General features: G+C 40.4%; 1 protein-coding gene across 1 annotated transcript in view; it reads left to right on the top strand.

The window, feature by feature from the left end:
- The window catches only part of CSMD1 (CUB and Sushi multiple domains 1), a 611,399-nt gene that overhangs the window by 87,615 nt on the left and 506,735 nt on the right, over nt 1–17,049 (top strand). The window contains exon 4 of the mRNA XM_028481319.1: nt 11,354–11,478. Coding sequence (XP_028337120.1) covers nt 11,354–11,478 — 125 coding nt within the window. The remainder of the gene's footprint in view (nt 1–11,353; nt 11,479–17,049) is intronic.

Here is a 17,049-nt window from a genome sequence, read left to right as displayed (position 1 = left end):
TAAGAAGACGTTTCCTTGTTGGGTTGAAGTGGGGCAGATGATAGAGAGAGGAGGTATGCTAAGAAACAGAGAAGGCGTATTTAGGGCTTTGAGGAGCTTGAGAGGAGAACGATCCTTGGCCCCAGGACCTCAAAATCAGGAAGAACACAGGCTCCTGTTCTAGCTGAGCTGTGTTTTACTGACAGCGATTTAAACATCTGGGCTACCAGGTGCACATACTTTCTCTAGGTCTTGGGGCTTGACTGGAGGCTGATCGTCGACTCAGGTTCCCCACTTTATTTGGGATTCCCTAGAAATCAGCCCAAGGTAAGAAGTGTTAGGGGCAGTTCAATCCCAGGGAAACAGGAGGGAGGGAGATGGGGTAAGCCCAGAAGGTAGGGATGGCGGATAGGAGGGAAGCCGTTCACACTTAGTAAGCAGCGCTGGCTCAGTCTCACAGGTGCCTTAACAGCCTGGGGCACTGCTGGGGCCTCGCTGTTCACTGCAACCCCTCCAGCGCTGTTTCCCACTGGACAGGAATGTCCCCAAAGCGTCTCCACATTTCAAGGCCGTAGTCACCACGTTTCCAGGCAGCTGCTGTGGAGCCCAGAGCCCTGACGCGCTCGGTCCAGCCAGCACCTGGGCGAGGTGTCTCCTGTCTGTCAGGAGCCCCCAGACCCCTGGTGTGGTCAGCAGCAGCGCCTGGGATGTGGCTGCATGGCCACAGGGGCAGAGCAAGGCCCAGACGGGGAGACGGGGAGGGCGCGTGCAAGCCTGGAGCACCCCGCGTGTCCAGCACCTGCTACACACGCACCAGCCCTGGCTCGGGTTGCCTTGTCTGTCCTGGATCTTTCCACTGTCAGTCCATCATTTTGTTGTAACAAGGAGGGCAGGATGATTCAGAATATTGGAAGGCTTTGTACAGAGTAGATACAAGCCTAGAGGAAAATCTTTGCTGTGCAGCCTCTCTGTATTTGCAGTTGTTTTCTGCTCAATCACAAGTACAGGTGATAAGTTTCAGAGTAAGAAGAAAAGACAGTTTGAATCCAGGTATTGCGTGATCTGGAGCAGTTGACCCTCTGCGTCCTGTTTTTCTCCAAGTGGGGTTGAGGCACCTCCACTGATGACTCATCCCGGGGCCCTGGGTGAATGCCTGTCACAAGGTAGTGGTTAATGAGACTGTTGCCCTCCCCGCCCGGTCAGCTCCTGCCACTCCTGCCCTCATTGGGCCTGTTCATCGTATAAAACAAACAGTAGTTGCTGCTGTGTCCTGCCCTCCAGCCCTGCTCGCCCTCCTGGCTGAGTCTGGAGCTGTCCACAGGCCGCAGGCGCTCTCCCCTCCCTCCATCCGAGAAGCTCCCAGGCTTTCTCGCTGGAGCTGCAGAGGAAAGAGAACAGCCCATAAAACGGCCCCAGGCCCAGAGTCTGCGGGGTCCTCTTTGGCTTCCAAATGTCGAGTGAAAGAAAGGTGTAGAGGCCACCGTTCCCAGGGCATCAGGAGATTGTCAGGCAGGGGCCGAGGGGCTGCAGAGAGGTGAACTGAGATGGGAGAAGGGAATGCTGGATCAGCTTCTCCTGGAGCCTTGACGTGGGTCCAGGCTTACTTGAATCCCCTCTCCCTGCCCACCTGTTCCTTCCGGAAATAGTGCAATAGCGGCTTCTGCCTCTGAATGAATGGCTGGGCGTGAATCTGAGGACTTAATATTTCTACTTGGTCAGACAAAAGAAGTCCTCTTGTTTTGCTAAATAGTGGATCCCCATGAACTTATATACCCAGAAGATGCAAATTAAATATCCTCGTGGGAAAATTCGCACATTCTTCTAAATGCTGCACATCTGAGAGCTCTCAGAGTCTGAAGATTGCTGGTCATCTGAAGCCCCATTCACGGCGTTCATGTTGCTTGTGTTCTGATCGCGGTTAGGGGTCTTTGTTGTGCTATTATTAACGTACAATATCTAAAAATCCTATGAAATATTAGATTCTTTCCTTAGGCTAAAGAGATCCATCTACTCTAATGCATTCTTAGTGGTACTAAATTGCCTTCAGGCTTGAGGAGATGAGTCTAAAAATTGTCACTATAAAAAGAAAAAATGACCCAGAAACGACACATTATGTGTGAAAATCAAAAGGGTAATAAGAGGCATTGCGATATTCACAGCAGCTGCGCTTGCATCTCTCTGATGATGCCATTTTCTGGAAGGCTGTGCAAACTGTACAATCTGACGACGTCTTAGGAGTGAGGGGCCAGTTTACTCTGACCGTCTTTGTAGCCTGAAATCAGTCGAATGTATTAGGACCAGTCTTGCCGTTAGTGGAGAACATACGGTTCAGTATCAAAGTGCCTTTCCTGAGTGGCGTACGACTCATTCATTGGAGAATCAGTGAGGTTATCTAAAACAGCTTCTTTTGAAATAGAGGTGTTGTAATACAGACACGCACTTGCAAGGTGGCTGCAGAGATGGGTTTCACACGCTGCTGTTGGGATTTACTCCCTGCAGCCTTGCACTGTGGTGGCCCGTTGCTCATTTAGGAGATGATCTGAATTCATGCCTTTGTCTCCTGTTTGTCCTGTGCAGTCATTCTACAAACATCTATCTCAGGGATATCATAAGCGCAATAAACTCTGCTGGAGGCTGTGAGAGATTTCAAGGTGAGTGAAACATGATGCTTTTCCCTCAGGGAGCCTTGCTCCTGGGAACTGCCGCTCTGTGTGGCCTTTTCCAAGCCTCATACCCTTCCTACCTCTGGGCTTTAGGTTAATATTTCTCAAAAGAAACATTGTGTGGAGTAGTAAAAGAGCTAAGCTGTACCTCAAGGAGAGGGAAAGGAGAAGGGGTGAGTCAGGAGAGGACCCCAAATCCCCAAGTCTAAAGGGGAAAAACTCTGGAGCAGGAAGGAATGGGCCCCTCTTTGGAACAGCAATTGGAAAATACTGTTCTGGACAAACCAGGCTACTTGCAATTCCCTGAACAGATCACCAACTTTGACACCAACGGGGCTTTCTACGGTGGGTTTCACTCTAGAACACAGATACTCATTTTGAGAAAAGTAAATAAATTATATGGATCTTTTAAGACCCAACCCAAATTTCAGTTTCTGGCAATATCATTTTTTTACATTTTCACTGAAGGCAAAATCATTTTTCCCATAGTAATTTATATTTATTTACCTCATTGCCCAGTAATTGTTTGATGAAGTATTTCCTGCCCCCAGTAGTTCATCAATACATCGTTACGACTAGCAGGGCACCTTGCGCTTAAAAGCCTGACCGTAACCAGTTGTGAACCAATGCAGGTGAGGTGTAATAAAGGCAGAGAAAGAGGATGAAGAGTAGGTGGATTTCTTTGCTACCGTTATTTCTCAGTCCCATTTTACTGACAGATTGACACGTGTAGCCTCAGGAAAGTGGCTTGTCTTTCTCCATTTGTTCAGCATGTATTTTCGAGTGCCTGTGATATGCCAGGCACTGTTTAAGGCAGTGGGGATATTTTATTTGTAGGAGGAGGACTTGAGTCTAAATGTACTAAAGATGTTGAAGAACATTGGAAGTGTTCCTGACAGTTTTCCTTCTCATTTCTTTTCTTCCAAAGTTACAAAAATACCTTCAAATTCTTCCTACTACAGTTTTCTGGAAGCTTTAGCACCTACTTCCGGAAACTACCTGTATAACTAATTTTATTTATGGGAAGTAAATATTTTTTAATGATAAAGAAGTAAGAAGCAGGAAGAGGAAGAGAGAGAAAAATGAGAGAGGGAGGGAGAAAGAGGAGGAGGGAGTAGCACAGATGGGGACGGTAGGAGGGGGACTTGTATATGTTAAGAAGAGTAATGTTATTTGCAAAGTCAGCTTCAGTGCGTGTGAGAGGTTTAATTACAGGCCCATGAATTCAGAGGTGCAAAACGTTATCTTCTTTGTACTGGGGCTGTAATTAATTTCTTTTTCAATATCCCCATTTAGTCTGAGTCAGAAAATTGTATTTATTCACTCTTAAAGTTTTTGAAATCCGTGATTTCTTAGTGTGTCAGGTTTAGTCAGCTGTTCACTTTCCGTCCCCCGCTGCTGCTGATGTTATGCCAGGGCTTCAGGAAAGGCCCTCATTTCAATGGTGGGGAGTGGGCATGGCTTCCCCGCCGTATCCCTGCCCCTCGGTCCCTGTCCTGACTGTCCCCGGGCCCCTGGCCGGGCGCACGTCCTCTTTCTGGAGAGGAGATGTTTCTGAGTCTGGGGCTTCCTTCCCACCAACCACAGCCAACATTCAAGAGGCATGAGCACCCTGGGGCGACCTGCTGTGTCACCCGAGGGCCCAGGGGCTCCACCGCCTAGTCTTAGGCTCCCATGCTGCCTTTTCTTCTTTCGAGAGGCTGTGCCGTAAGACACAGGCTTGTCCATGGGGTCGCGGCTGGGAAAGGGGACCGGGTCTGTGTTAGCCCTGGGGGCCCACCCACTGCCCCGGGCAGGGCTCTGTCTTGTTCCACTGCCTCACCCAACTTGCTTCCTGGTCCAGGGTGCGGCGGGTACCAGGGCACTGCATTCCGCAGCCCTGACACCACCCGTCACATCTCTGCATGCGCTGGCTCTCCACGTTCTCCTCCCCTGCCTCAGCTTGGCCTTGTGTTTCGCTTTGCTTTTATGTTTCATAGTGGGGAATGAGGAATGGGGAACAGTGTATCATCACTGCTCCTTTAAACATATTTCACACACCTGGATGACACTTCTGGATTTAGACACCTATAATTTTACTTCGTGCTGTGCCAGTATCAGCATCCTCAGGGTGTAAGTAAAATACAGGAGAAAAATCACGGGTGTGCATCCTTGTGCCTGTACACACACACACACACACACACACACACACACACACACCCCCTTTACCACTTCACATATTATCCTGCCACATGGCTCCAGTTCTTCTCAAAAAATAGTTAAGCAAGAGGGAGGAGATATGGGGATATATGTATAGCTGATTCACTTTGTTATAAAGCAGAAACACACCACTGTAAAGCAGTTATACTCCAATAAAGATGTTAAAAAAAAAAAAAGCTGGTGAGGAAGCCTAGGTGACTTGTGTCTTGGGTTTCTAGGGATTCTGAATTCTCTTGATGACCCACACAAAATCTTTGAAAATTTATTAAAATTTCAGTTGTTTCCTTTTTATACATAAAAAAAATAGTTAAGCAAGATATCTATACCTTTGGTACAGTGTGGTTCCAGATATAATTTCCCCATGTCATTTGTGTTCCTTTTACAGAGAGAAATACAGCAAATCCTGACTTCGACTTAGTTCTAAAGAAAGATTTTTGCTCTAATTTTTGTGTTTTCTTTGCTTAAATGTGAAAACAGTGTAATATAATGTGTTTCTCCTTTTTGCTGCAGATGCAAAATGTGTAAATGCCTACCCCTGATGCCTAAAAATAGTATCTATTTTTTTGTATTTATGAATCTTTAAGTATGTTGTTTGAGCTGGAATTTTTTTTTAACCAAGAGAGAGATATCTATCTATGTATCATCTATATCAGTGTATCAATCTATCCATTTAGAAAATTCTAAATGGGGAAACTAGTTGCTTCAATAGATTCAGTCAACACCAGCCAGCATGGATTGAGGTAACGGGTGGGATCTGCCATCTAGCCACTCAGGTAGGTCAGAGTCATCTCTGAATTAATGGATAGTTACACATCACAGCTAAGTCAGTCCACATCCTATTTTGGATTCTAGTTCAATCTTTAAGTTACTTTGTGTGGGGGGGTTTTTTTTAGAAATAGTTACAGTACCAATCTTAAATAAATGCACAAATAGCCATTCTTTGGAAAACCGTATTTAGAAATAGTTCATTCACCTAGAAAGTCTCTTCAAACTATACGTAAAGTCAAGTAGATGGTGACAAATGAAATGTCTTCATAATTCAAACTTTGAATGATGAGCCTTTTGGAAGTGCTAAGCATTGAAGAAGTGAAAAATGTGTTTTTTTCTATTCTGTTCTATTATATTTAAAACACCAAATTATTCTGCTCCAGCTATTTAACTTAAAATTTGCCATTTGGATATTTATTATCAATACACAATTTATCTTGATCTTATACAAAATCAGGTTTCTTTTATTTTTCACAATTTCCAGCTGCTAACAATTGTCAAAATTGTATGACAAAATAATTCTTAGGTGTTCTAAATTTAATTGCCAATAGGAAGATACTAATTTCTTTTTTTCTGTTATTTTCTTCTGAGTGCTTTCCAGAAAACCAAGTTAATCTTCCTAATGTTATACATATGCCTTCAAACATAGTAATCATAAAATCAAATCATAAATAAAAGCTTAGTTTATTATATATTTGAAGCTGAAAGTGTGCATGGATTTTAAATTGAACTGATTCAAGTGCTAGATAAAACCAAAGCAAAAGTTTGAAATAATAAATTAGAAGTTGGATCATCATCAGTTTCAAGCTCAACCCTGTTCATCACAACGCAGAGACTACTCCTCATCTCCACTCTTGGGAATGAGCTTACCCATCAGTGGCTCTGTTTTCCAACCTGCCGTCAAGCTAGAAGGTTGCTCTTGTTAATAATTTTAATGCTTTGAAAGTAGAGAAGCCTCACTATCTTATCAATTGTTATTTCCAGTCATTTGTCAAAGGGTTTCAGGACAGAGATTAAGGAATGAGTTCCATATCAGACTCTGTACATACTGAGGACTGATTTCCCCAGAACCCAGATGGAGATTTCTGGACTAGATCTTCTGTGATACACTACAGTGATTATGGAACATTAGGAAGAGTCTTCTACCTTCTGCGGTAGAAGAGGCTTCTGTAGTTTTTGTCCGCTGGAAATCTGAGAAGAGTGTGAACTCTGTTAGGTGTGAGAGAGTTCTGTCTCAGTGAGAGCAAATGGGGCAATCTAATAGTAGTATTTTAAAATATTTTAAAATTTAACTTGTAATAAAATCAGAAGTACTACGATTATTGCAGTATAGAAACAAAAGTGTACTTGTGATTCTATTACCACTCTAAAAATAGTTTTATGCCTAATTTTCCTGATATACAGATTCAGATACTTATATAGATAACTGTTTTCTGGGGTAACAGTTTTTTTTTTGGGGGGGTAACAATTTTGTATCAAGCGTTTTTCTTCTTTGTATCGCTACATATTTTGCTCATTTTTGTAGAAATGTATTCATTCAAATATATATGAAATAATATAGTCATTCATATTTCTCATGGTTTCCAAAAAACAACACTGCCCATATTTTCTCCAATTTTGGATGATAAATCTATAATATATTGCCAGAAATGAGATAGAGTAGTCAAAGTTAACACAGTTCACTAAGAATACCTAAAGGAAGTTGAGCAGATGTATGAAAAACATGTATGAAAAAGATAGACATTTTGTTGGAATGGAGTGCACGCCATCAAAACTATGAATGATAGGCTTCGGTAACTGAAGTAAGTGGTTGCCAAAGGGAAGCAATAATCTCATTTTCCTTCCTTTATGTTTGACCATGCCTAGAAATTGTGTGAGATACTAGCACCTTAGTTTGAGAGGATCATAAAAAATGCTGAAGCATTCTTAAATCCCGACTCTCCCTAACCCGTTATTAATCACATCATTTGGTGTATTTTGTTCACAGTACTTAACAACACTTTCATTTTCTTCTTATTTGATTTGTTTTTTTTTTGTCCTCCCTTAACTAGAATGTTATCTCCATGAGATTGGGACTTTGTCGGTCTTATGAATTTCTGCATATTTAGTACCTGGAGTAGAGTGTGGCACACAGTGGATATTCAATAAAAAGATATTGAAAGAATGATGAAAAGTATGAAAACTGAAATTTAGGTAAACAAAGAGAACTGAAGATTGGGGCCTGGAATAGAGATACGGAGATATAATAGTTGTTTTCAAACCAAATATTTAGATTTACTTCATTTATTCAACGTGGTTCCGGAAATTTAAACAAAGACCAAAGGCCAATGAAATTATGATGTATATGTCTAAAAAGCATAGCTGTTTCAAATAACTGCTATGACTGACAATGAAAATTAGAATTATGTTTACATTTTGCTTGTTCCACTTTTCCCTTTCAAAAATAATACATATTATGTCTTTATAACACAGTGTTTCTCAAAATTACTTCCATAGAATTGTTTTTTGTTTTTTTTTAAAATTTATTTATTTATTTTTTTGCGGTACGCAGGCCTCTCACTGTTGTGGCCTCTCCCGTTGCGGAGCACAGGCTCCAGGCACGGAGGCCCAGCGGCCATGGCTCACGGGCCCAGCTGCTCCGCGGCATGTGGGATCTTCCCGGACCGGGGCACGAACCCGTGTCCGCTGCATCGGCAGGCGGACTCTTAACCACTGCGCCACCAGGGAAGCCCATAGAATTTTTTTTTTTAACTTTCTGTTTTATATTGGAGTATAACCGATTAACAATGTTGTGATAGTTTCAGGTGCACAGCAAAGTGACTCAACCATATATATATACACGTATCCATTCTACCCCAAAGTTCCCTCCCATCCAGGCTGCCACATAACATTGAGCAGAGTTGCCTGTGCTATACAGTAGGTCCTTGTTTGGTTATCCCTGTTAAATACAGCAGTGTGTACATTTCAGTCCCCACCTCCCTAACCATCCCTTCCCCCACCCTTCCCCCATGGTAACTGTAAGTTAATTCTCTAAGTCTGTGAGTCTGTTTCTGTTTTATAAATAAGTTCATTTATATCATTTCTTTTTAGATCTGCATATAAGCTATATCATATGATATTTCTCTTTCTCTGTCTGACTGACTTCACTCAGTATGACAATCCATGTTGCTGCAAATGGCATTATTTCTTTCTTTTTAATGGCTGAGTAACACTCCACTGTATGTATGTACCACATCTTCTTTATCCATTCCTCTGTCAATGGACATCTAGGTTGCTTCCATGTCTTGGCTATTGTAAACAGTGCTGCAATGGACATTGGAGTGCATGTATCTTTTCAGACCATGTTTTTCTCCAGATATATGCCCAGGAGTGGGATTGCAGGGTCATATAGTAGCTCTACTTTTAGTTTTTAAGAAACCTCCATACTGTTCTCCATAGTGGCTGTACCAATTTACATTCCTACCAACAGTGTAGGAGGGTTCCCTTCTTTCTGCACCCTCTCCAGCATTTATTGTTTGTGGATTTTTTGATGATACCCATTTTGTCTGGTGTGAGGTGATACCTTATTGTAGTTTTGATTTGCATTTCTCTAGTAATTAGTGATGTTCAGCATCTTTTCATGTGCCTTTTGGTCATCTGTATGTCTTCTTTGGAGAAATGTCTGTTAGGTCTTCTGCCCATTTTTTGATTGGGTTGTTTGTTTTGATGATATTAAGCCGCATGAGCTATTTGTAAATTTTGGAGACTAATCCCTTGTTGGTCACATCATTTGCAAATATTTTCAACACTCATTTATGATAAAAACTCTCTAGAAAGTGGGCATAAAGGGAACATACCTCAACATAATAAAGGGCATATACGACAAGCCTACAGCTGACATCATACTGAACGGTGAAAAGCTGAAAGCATTTCCTGTAAGATCAGGAACAAGACAAGGATGTCCACTCTCGCCACTTTTGTTCAACATCGTTTTGGAAGTCCTAGCTACGGCAATCAGAGAAGAAAAAGAAATAAAAGGAATCCAAATTGGAAAAGAAGTTAAACTGTCACTGTTTGCAGATGACATGATACTATACATAGAAAATCCTAAAGACACCACCAGAAAACTACTAGAGATCATCAGTGAATTTGGTAAAGTTGCAGGTTACTTTCATAGAATTCTAGTTGCCCTGGATACTTAGTGCAAAAGGGCTTCCTGACCAGATAAATTTGGAAAATTCTACATACTTTACATTCTCTTAAGTAGGTGAAACACATTTTGCATATTAAATTTTAGTAAACTGAGGGTCCCCTTTAGAAAAGAAAGATGCTTAATTTTGTTTAATCCAGAATTTTTTTAAATTGATTTGACCCAGATTTGATGATTTTTATAGACACCTGTGATGATCCTCCGAGAGTGTTATACAGAAGTGTGGGAAATGCTGCTGTAATGTTACTGGAATAATGTTCACTGTGATATTGCAGATTAGACTTTTTCAATAAGCAGGAAAGGAAAGCATTTGTTTATTTTTTTTCCTTTTATCTATTAATAACTGTACACATAACATGGGCAACTATGCATATTTTCTCTCAAAGACTCTCTTTCATTCCTGTTTTTGTCAACATCAGCGTCAGGGTTTGTCAAATGGAAGACACAGGTAGAATTTCCTCTTGTAACAATAGGCTTGTCAGATAATAAAATAATGCTGCACTCAACTCAATGCCAGACAACAGGCTTAGAAGAAGTGATTGGGTGTGCTCAGACCTGATGTATGCTTCTCACATCTTCTCATGCGCCTGTTGGTTTGTGATTCCGCAATCACGTTTCGTTACTGCTTACAACCTTAGGGCTTCATGTTTTCAGAGGCAGCTCTGGAGCCAAAGCAGTTTTTCATCTAACTCTAGGCTGGATGGATTGCTTTTTTCTAAATCAAATTATTCTTTTCCTATAAGATATATTTCTGAAATATAATAGCACTGGCCTCCGCCTGAATATAATTAATGTTTGCAATGATAACAAATTCTTTACTGAGACTTTTTTTTCCTTGTTTTTCATTGCAAGCAAGTTTTATAATGATTATGATGATGATGATGATGATGATAACACTTAACATGAGATTTATCTCTTTAAAATTTTTAAGTGTACATTACTGTTGACTATAGGTACAATGATTTATAGCAGATCTCTAGAAATTATTTATATTACTTAAACTTTATACCTTTGAATTAATAACTTCCCATTTCCCCCCTTCCCCGCTTCCCCGCAGCCCCTGGCAACCACCATTCCACCTTTGATTTTATAAATTTGACTGTTTTTGATACCTCATGTAAGTGGAATCATACAGCACTTGTCTTTCTGTGTACTGAGACATTTTCTTAACCCAGGCTTTTTCAGTCTTTTTTTTGGTAAGATATTTATCCATGTGGAGTGGCATCCAACTTTGTTTTGTTTCCAGGGTTCACTTCTTTCACATGCATTTTCTTACTTAATCCACAACATATGGTCCTGCTACCTTTGTTATTGTCTTAATTTTAGAGAAGATACCTTAAGGATCGTATATTTATTTAGCAGAAGTTGGCAGAACGGAAATTTGAACCCCAGGTCTTGTGCTGCATTAGAGGGTTGTATCTGTGAATAATTACTAATGGATCACTTAATGTTTAATATTGTTTTGACAGCATAACACAGTAGCAGCACTGTGGTGATTTTTTTAAGAAGTCTTCCATGAATAATTCGGGTTATTTTTGGTTTTGTAATTGCTCAGGGTTGGTGCAAATGTACAGTTCTCCTGTGAGGACAATTACGTGCTCCAGGGATCCAAGAGCATAACGTGTCAGAGAGTGACGGAGACTTTGGCTGCGTGGAGTGACCACCGGCCCATTTGCCGAGGTAAGGCCCGTATGGTTGCGTCTGCCCAGGTGTTCTCTTTCCTCAGATTTGGCAGGCTTTTCTGAACGATTTAAGTGCAAAGCACTGTGTATAGGCAGAGCAAAATGTGGTGATGATTTATGCTTTCATAGTGATGTAGGTAAACAAGAAATATTTTTTGAAATTTTTTAGGAGGCAAACATTTCCAAAGATATTTGTGGTTTTTAAATTTCAGGAAATACATGAGCAAATCTAATCATTCAAACACACACACACACACACATACTTGATATAACTTGGTATCTATCTATCTATATACACAGTTTGCATATGTATGAAAATATGTTCCATAACCAGATGCTTTGGAAAACTTTATGCATGTCCCTGCAAATCTAAAAATTCTCACTTTGCAATAGTAGTGAAGTTGAATTCTTGGGTTTTGATAGTATCAGTGATAAAGGGAGTTTGTTAGCATGATCTGAAGCCATCATTTTATTATTAAATCATATTAAACTAATCTTGGACATAGAAGAGCAAAATATTGCATTATCATCATCTTCTTCAGTGAGGTCAAAGTATGTATTTGTTGCTTCTGTGAAGTACGTGAAGAATTCTACCAGAAATATAGAAGCCATAGTGAACCCAGCAGAAAACTGTTTTGGCTATTTTACTAAGGAAGAATCAATAAAATTAAAAGAAAAACTAGGTATTTTGTTTTGTTTGCATTTTGGCCATAAAATAATTTATGCAAATTGATAGTTTTAAAGGAAGAAGAAAAAAAAGTACTAAGTTGAACAAGGAATAAAAAGTATGTTCTTATATACTTTCATATATAAGAATATCTTATCCCTCTTTATAGTCTTTTTCAAGTGAATGGATTCATACATTTTTATTTTAAAATGTTCCAGTTGTAAAAAGGTACAATGCAAGATGAACAGTGTTAAGTTATATCCTGTGAAATGAAGTAGTTGCAAAATACATCGCTAGTTTCATCAAAGCTAAAATACTAGATTGCAGACTTTAGTATAGTGTACCTTTACCTATAACAACTTGGTGGCTTTTTACATGTAGAAAATACAGCTTTGTAGCATCTATGCATCCCGAGGGCAGAGTGGGCGTGTGGTCTGGTTGCAGGTGGCCCTTTCCCATGAAAAGTTTCCCTTCTTGGAGAAGCACCTATCTCTGGTCAGGAAATGTGTATGGCTGCGCCCCTCCCCTTTTGGTCACTAGACTATTTGTACACTAATACTAAAGTGACATCATTAGGCTTTCAAAGGAACTGTAGCAAAATCCATATTCCCATGACAGGGTGGTAATGTTCATGCCCCAGTTACTAAAGAGGACTAAGCCCACAGGTATTATCTTTGCCCTAAGGAAAAAATATGCTTTCATTTTTAAGTGCTTTTCTTGCTCTTCTGTACCAGGAACATATGTCATTGTTTTAAAAGCCCACACTGGACAAAACTGGTAAATGTGCATCTGCTTTAAATTGATATTTTAGAGTAACGTAAAGGGACCATTGAGTAGGATATTATTTGATTCTTACCTTATTTATTAATCCAGAAGTTTTCCTTTTTTTTTTTTTTCACTTTGGCCCAAATCTCATCTACACTCATAACAATTTCCCAGCACGTTGGCCCCAGCTTATACGCTGATTTGGTGTCAAACACTCAGGTGCTTGCTCCATCCAGCCTAATGGTGGGACAGTTCCCTCCATCCCCCTGGACCACCAACGGCTCACTTTTAGAGGTAATTAGAGGAGGAGTCGTTTGACTTCCTGTTCCCATAGATTCTAATGTCCTACTTCAACATTTTAGAAGAGAAAGCTCTCCCACAGGGTCTTTGTCTGTTGTGTGGTTCTACTTCTCTTTGTCACACTCAACTTCATTCATCTCTTTTCTCCTCCCAGCTGTTAACTCAGCTGTTTTGCTTTAATTAGATGTACCTTCATTTTCATGGACTAATCCTTTAGCTCTTTTTCAATTTATTACTTTTAACGTCCTGAAATAATGAGCTATAGCAGCAAGAAATAATTAAGGAAGAGTTTTCTTATAGGATGTTTATTTTAAATCTGCATAACAGAACGATAGCAGACTGTGTCTAGAGAACAATAAAAAATATCTTTAAAAACACAGTTTTAAAGAAATATGTATTTTAGAGCATTTGGAGTAGTATGACATTAAACAAAAAAAATTAAAATCCTGAAATCTCCTAAATAGGAGAATTTGAGATAAACTGTTTAGAATTAGGTGATAACAATTAGGTGACAGGAAACCAAATGCGAGAGAAGCTTACAACAGATGGAAGTGGATTTCTCTCTTATACAGAAGTTAAGAGCTAGGCAGTACAGGACAAGGATGGCAGGTCTGTTTCAGATGTGAAAATTTCCTCAAGACTCACTGTGTCCTCACTGTGGTCACGCCTCCATCCTCATGGTCCACGGTGGTGTCCAGACTCCAGGTGACTGGACGGAGGAGGTCAGAAGAAGCAGGGAGAGACTCAGCAGATGTGTGCTAACGAGAGTCGCAGAAACCGTCAGACGCATTTCCGCTCGTTCCCACTGGCCAGTATCCAGCCAGATACTCTCACCTTGTTGTGAGACTTAGAAGCATACATATTTTTTATTGTGTGGTTAAGTATATGCCAAACAATTATATTTCTATGAAAGAAAAGGAGAATAGACATTAAGGGGATCTTTGCCATGGGGGTATATTTTTATAAGGAGAGGTGGGATAAATCACTGAATAAATGACACTTTTTTTTTTTTTTTTTTTTTTTTTGCTTCCCTGTATCATCTGCAGCTTTTCATGAGTGGAAAGTGCAAATAAATTAGAGAATCATTCATCCCTCTCTCATGTCCCTTGGCATTTTTGTATCAGTGCAGGACTATATGTGTAAGCTGTATGGATGAAAAAAAGGGTGGAGCTGTGTGTATATGAATATCCCACTTTCTGGACTGGAAAGGGCTCATCTGTAAGTATCATGGTTAAGCAAGGAACCTGTCCTCCACTTCAACACCCAACTCCCTTTCTCTGCCCTGTACTCACCTCCTGGCCTCATGGCCCTCTCACAAGAGGCAGCTTCCTCCTGCAAAGCCAGCAGGAACACCCTTCCCTCTAGTCTGGGTGACAGAGTCTTATATAACATAAGTTATCACCATGTACCGTGACCTGATCAATTACATATACAGATGGCTGGTCAAACGTCTTAGTGCATCTGTAGGCTGACCCAATAGAGGATCACTTCGAGCAGTCTCTAGAGCAGGGCTCTCCACTAGAAATAAAATGCAAGCCACAGATGTAATTTAAAAACATCTGGTAGCCAGATTTGAAAAGGAAAAGAAGCAAGTGCAGTTAATTTTAATAACATATCAATAATTTATTTAACCAAAATATTAAAAATATTTTAATGTATAGTCAAAAAGATTATAGGGAGATGCTTTACTTTTTTCTCTTTCTTTTATGCATATTGTGTCTTGGAAATCCAGCGAGCATTTTATGCTCAGAGCGCATCTCAGCTCAGACCAGCGGCATTTCGAGTGCCCAGTAGTCAGATGTGCTAGCGGCTTCCATGGACAGCGCCGCTCCGGCTGTGTAGCTCGGCCCAGTTCCAGTTTTCTCAGCACTCAACAGGCTTGTGGGTATGAAGGGAAGCAATGATCTCCATGAGTCATGGGTGGTTTCCTGGCAGGCATCCCTCAGTGTAGAACATACTTTCTTCTATTAAAGCCCATACATTTTCCAGGTTGGCAGCATTTAGGAACCCTGAGTCTGTCATCATTCCCTCCTTTAAATAGTGTCTCTACTGGCTTTTAATGACTGATTCCTCAATTAAAGAAGAGCTGAAAAAAACTTTCTTTAGGTGGAGCTTTTATGGCTATTTCTATAAAGATAGCTTTAGCTGTCTAAAATGTAGGGGGAAATGGATAACATGAAACATAATGATGTTTCAAATGCTACCCAAAACAGAACATAGGGATATTTACTCAGCTGTCAGTAGGTTCCAGACACCAAGTGCAGTTTTTCAAGTTCATCTTCTCCTCTGTGCTACTCTGTAATACATTGTATGCAAGAGGCGAGCACCATGGCTTGGGTTTTCCTGATGCACTCTGAGCCTTTAAAGCAGCCCTTATATTGATCATCTCAGCCACATGTTCTAAATTTAAGTATCTATCAGTGCAGTAAAATGCCTCTGGTCTGAGCATTGCACGCATTATGAGATTTTAGCTCAGTCAGTTAAGGAAGGACTGATTCTCAAGGCTCCCGTCTTCATGAAGGGTCTCTAACTCTTAAGTAATTATCATGCCTTCTCCACAGAAGAAACATCTGATAGAGGCATTTGATAAATTGCAGTGAGTCAGGAGTGATCTTTCACATCTGGACACTGGGTCCTAAGCCAATGCTTACTTACATTAGCTAATTAGCTCTGAGAATGGGAGATGTTACCTTTTCTTCCTGTTACCACAGGGATGAATGGTTGCCATAGCTCAGTAATTACACAAGTGATTTTGTGTGAAATTATGCTTACTTCATTTAGGGATATGAAAACAACCATTATGATTTTTCACAGGGTAAAATATGAGCTGTTTGAAACTGTGTAAGTGTCTTTAACTAGCAGTAGATTTTTCTTTTTTTTTTTTTTTTTTTTTTTTGTGGTACGCGGGCCTCTCACTGTTGTGTCCTCTCCCGTTGCGGAGCACAGGCTCCAGACGCACAGGCCCAGCGGCCACGGCTCACAGGCCCAGCCGCTCCGCGGCATGTGGGATCTTCCCGGACCGGGGCACGAACCCGTGTCCCCTGCATCGGCAGGTGGACTCTCAACCACTGCGCCACCAGGGAAGCCCAGCAGTAGATTTTTAAAATAAGCAAACAAAAAAGCGAAGAAGAGGATATACTTCTTTTTTTTAAGTAAAATGTTCCAGCTGGCATTTCATTCCATCAATATTTAGGGGGGATATGTAGAGAGAATTTCTTTTAATGCTAATGCACTTTGATCTGTGGAATTAATATTTTTAGTTGCTCTCTGAGTTGAAAGGGCACATAAGAAAAGTGAAGTGTTTTTTGCAGTTGTAACTGTGGTTACATGGAAGCCAATTAGAGCTACCAAGGGTCACAGAATAAAGTTATTATTATCTTGGGATTCCAGGTCAGGTTAGCTCAGAATTACCCTTAACTTATTAACTTTTCACTTACCAAGAACTTTACAGTTTATTTTTCCCTACTCATAGTTTCTGTCCATACAGAAATGACCTTTTAAGTAGTAGTGAAAAGACCATTTATACCTGAAAGATGACTTCATTCTACCAGATTAAAGGTCCAGAGCCAATTGTAAGATTATATTTTAATACTGATTATTATATCAGGTAGCTATGAGCTCAGAGATTTAAAGAATCGTACACGTTTTAAAGAAAAAATATTTCCTTGTGATAGATATAAAAATATTGAGAACTCTCAGGGTTTGCTCTCTTAGAAATGTTCGTATGTAAGAGACATGAGTATTAAGTGTATTTATCACACTGCACATCACATCCCTGGTACTTTTTTATCTTATAACTGGAAGTTTGTGCCTTTTGACCACCTTCCTCCCTCACAC

Source organism: Physeter macrocephalus, chromosome 20, assembly GCF_002837175.3.
Source record: "Physeter macrocephalus isolate SW-GA chromosome 20, ASM283717v5, whole genome shotgun sequence".
NCBI classification, from domain to species: domain Eukaryota; kingdom Metazoa; phylum Chordata; class Mammalia; order Artiodactyla; family Physeteridae; genus Physeter; species Physeter macrocephalus.
The sequence above is the reverse complement of the archived record's forward strand: the minus strand, read 5'-3'. Positions and strand labels throughout refer to the sequence as shown.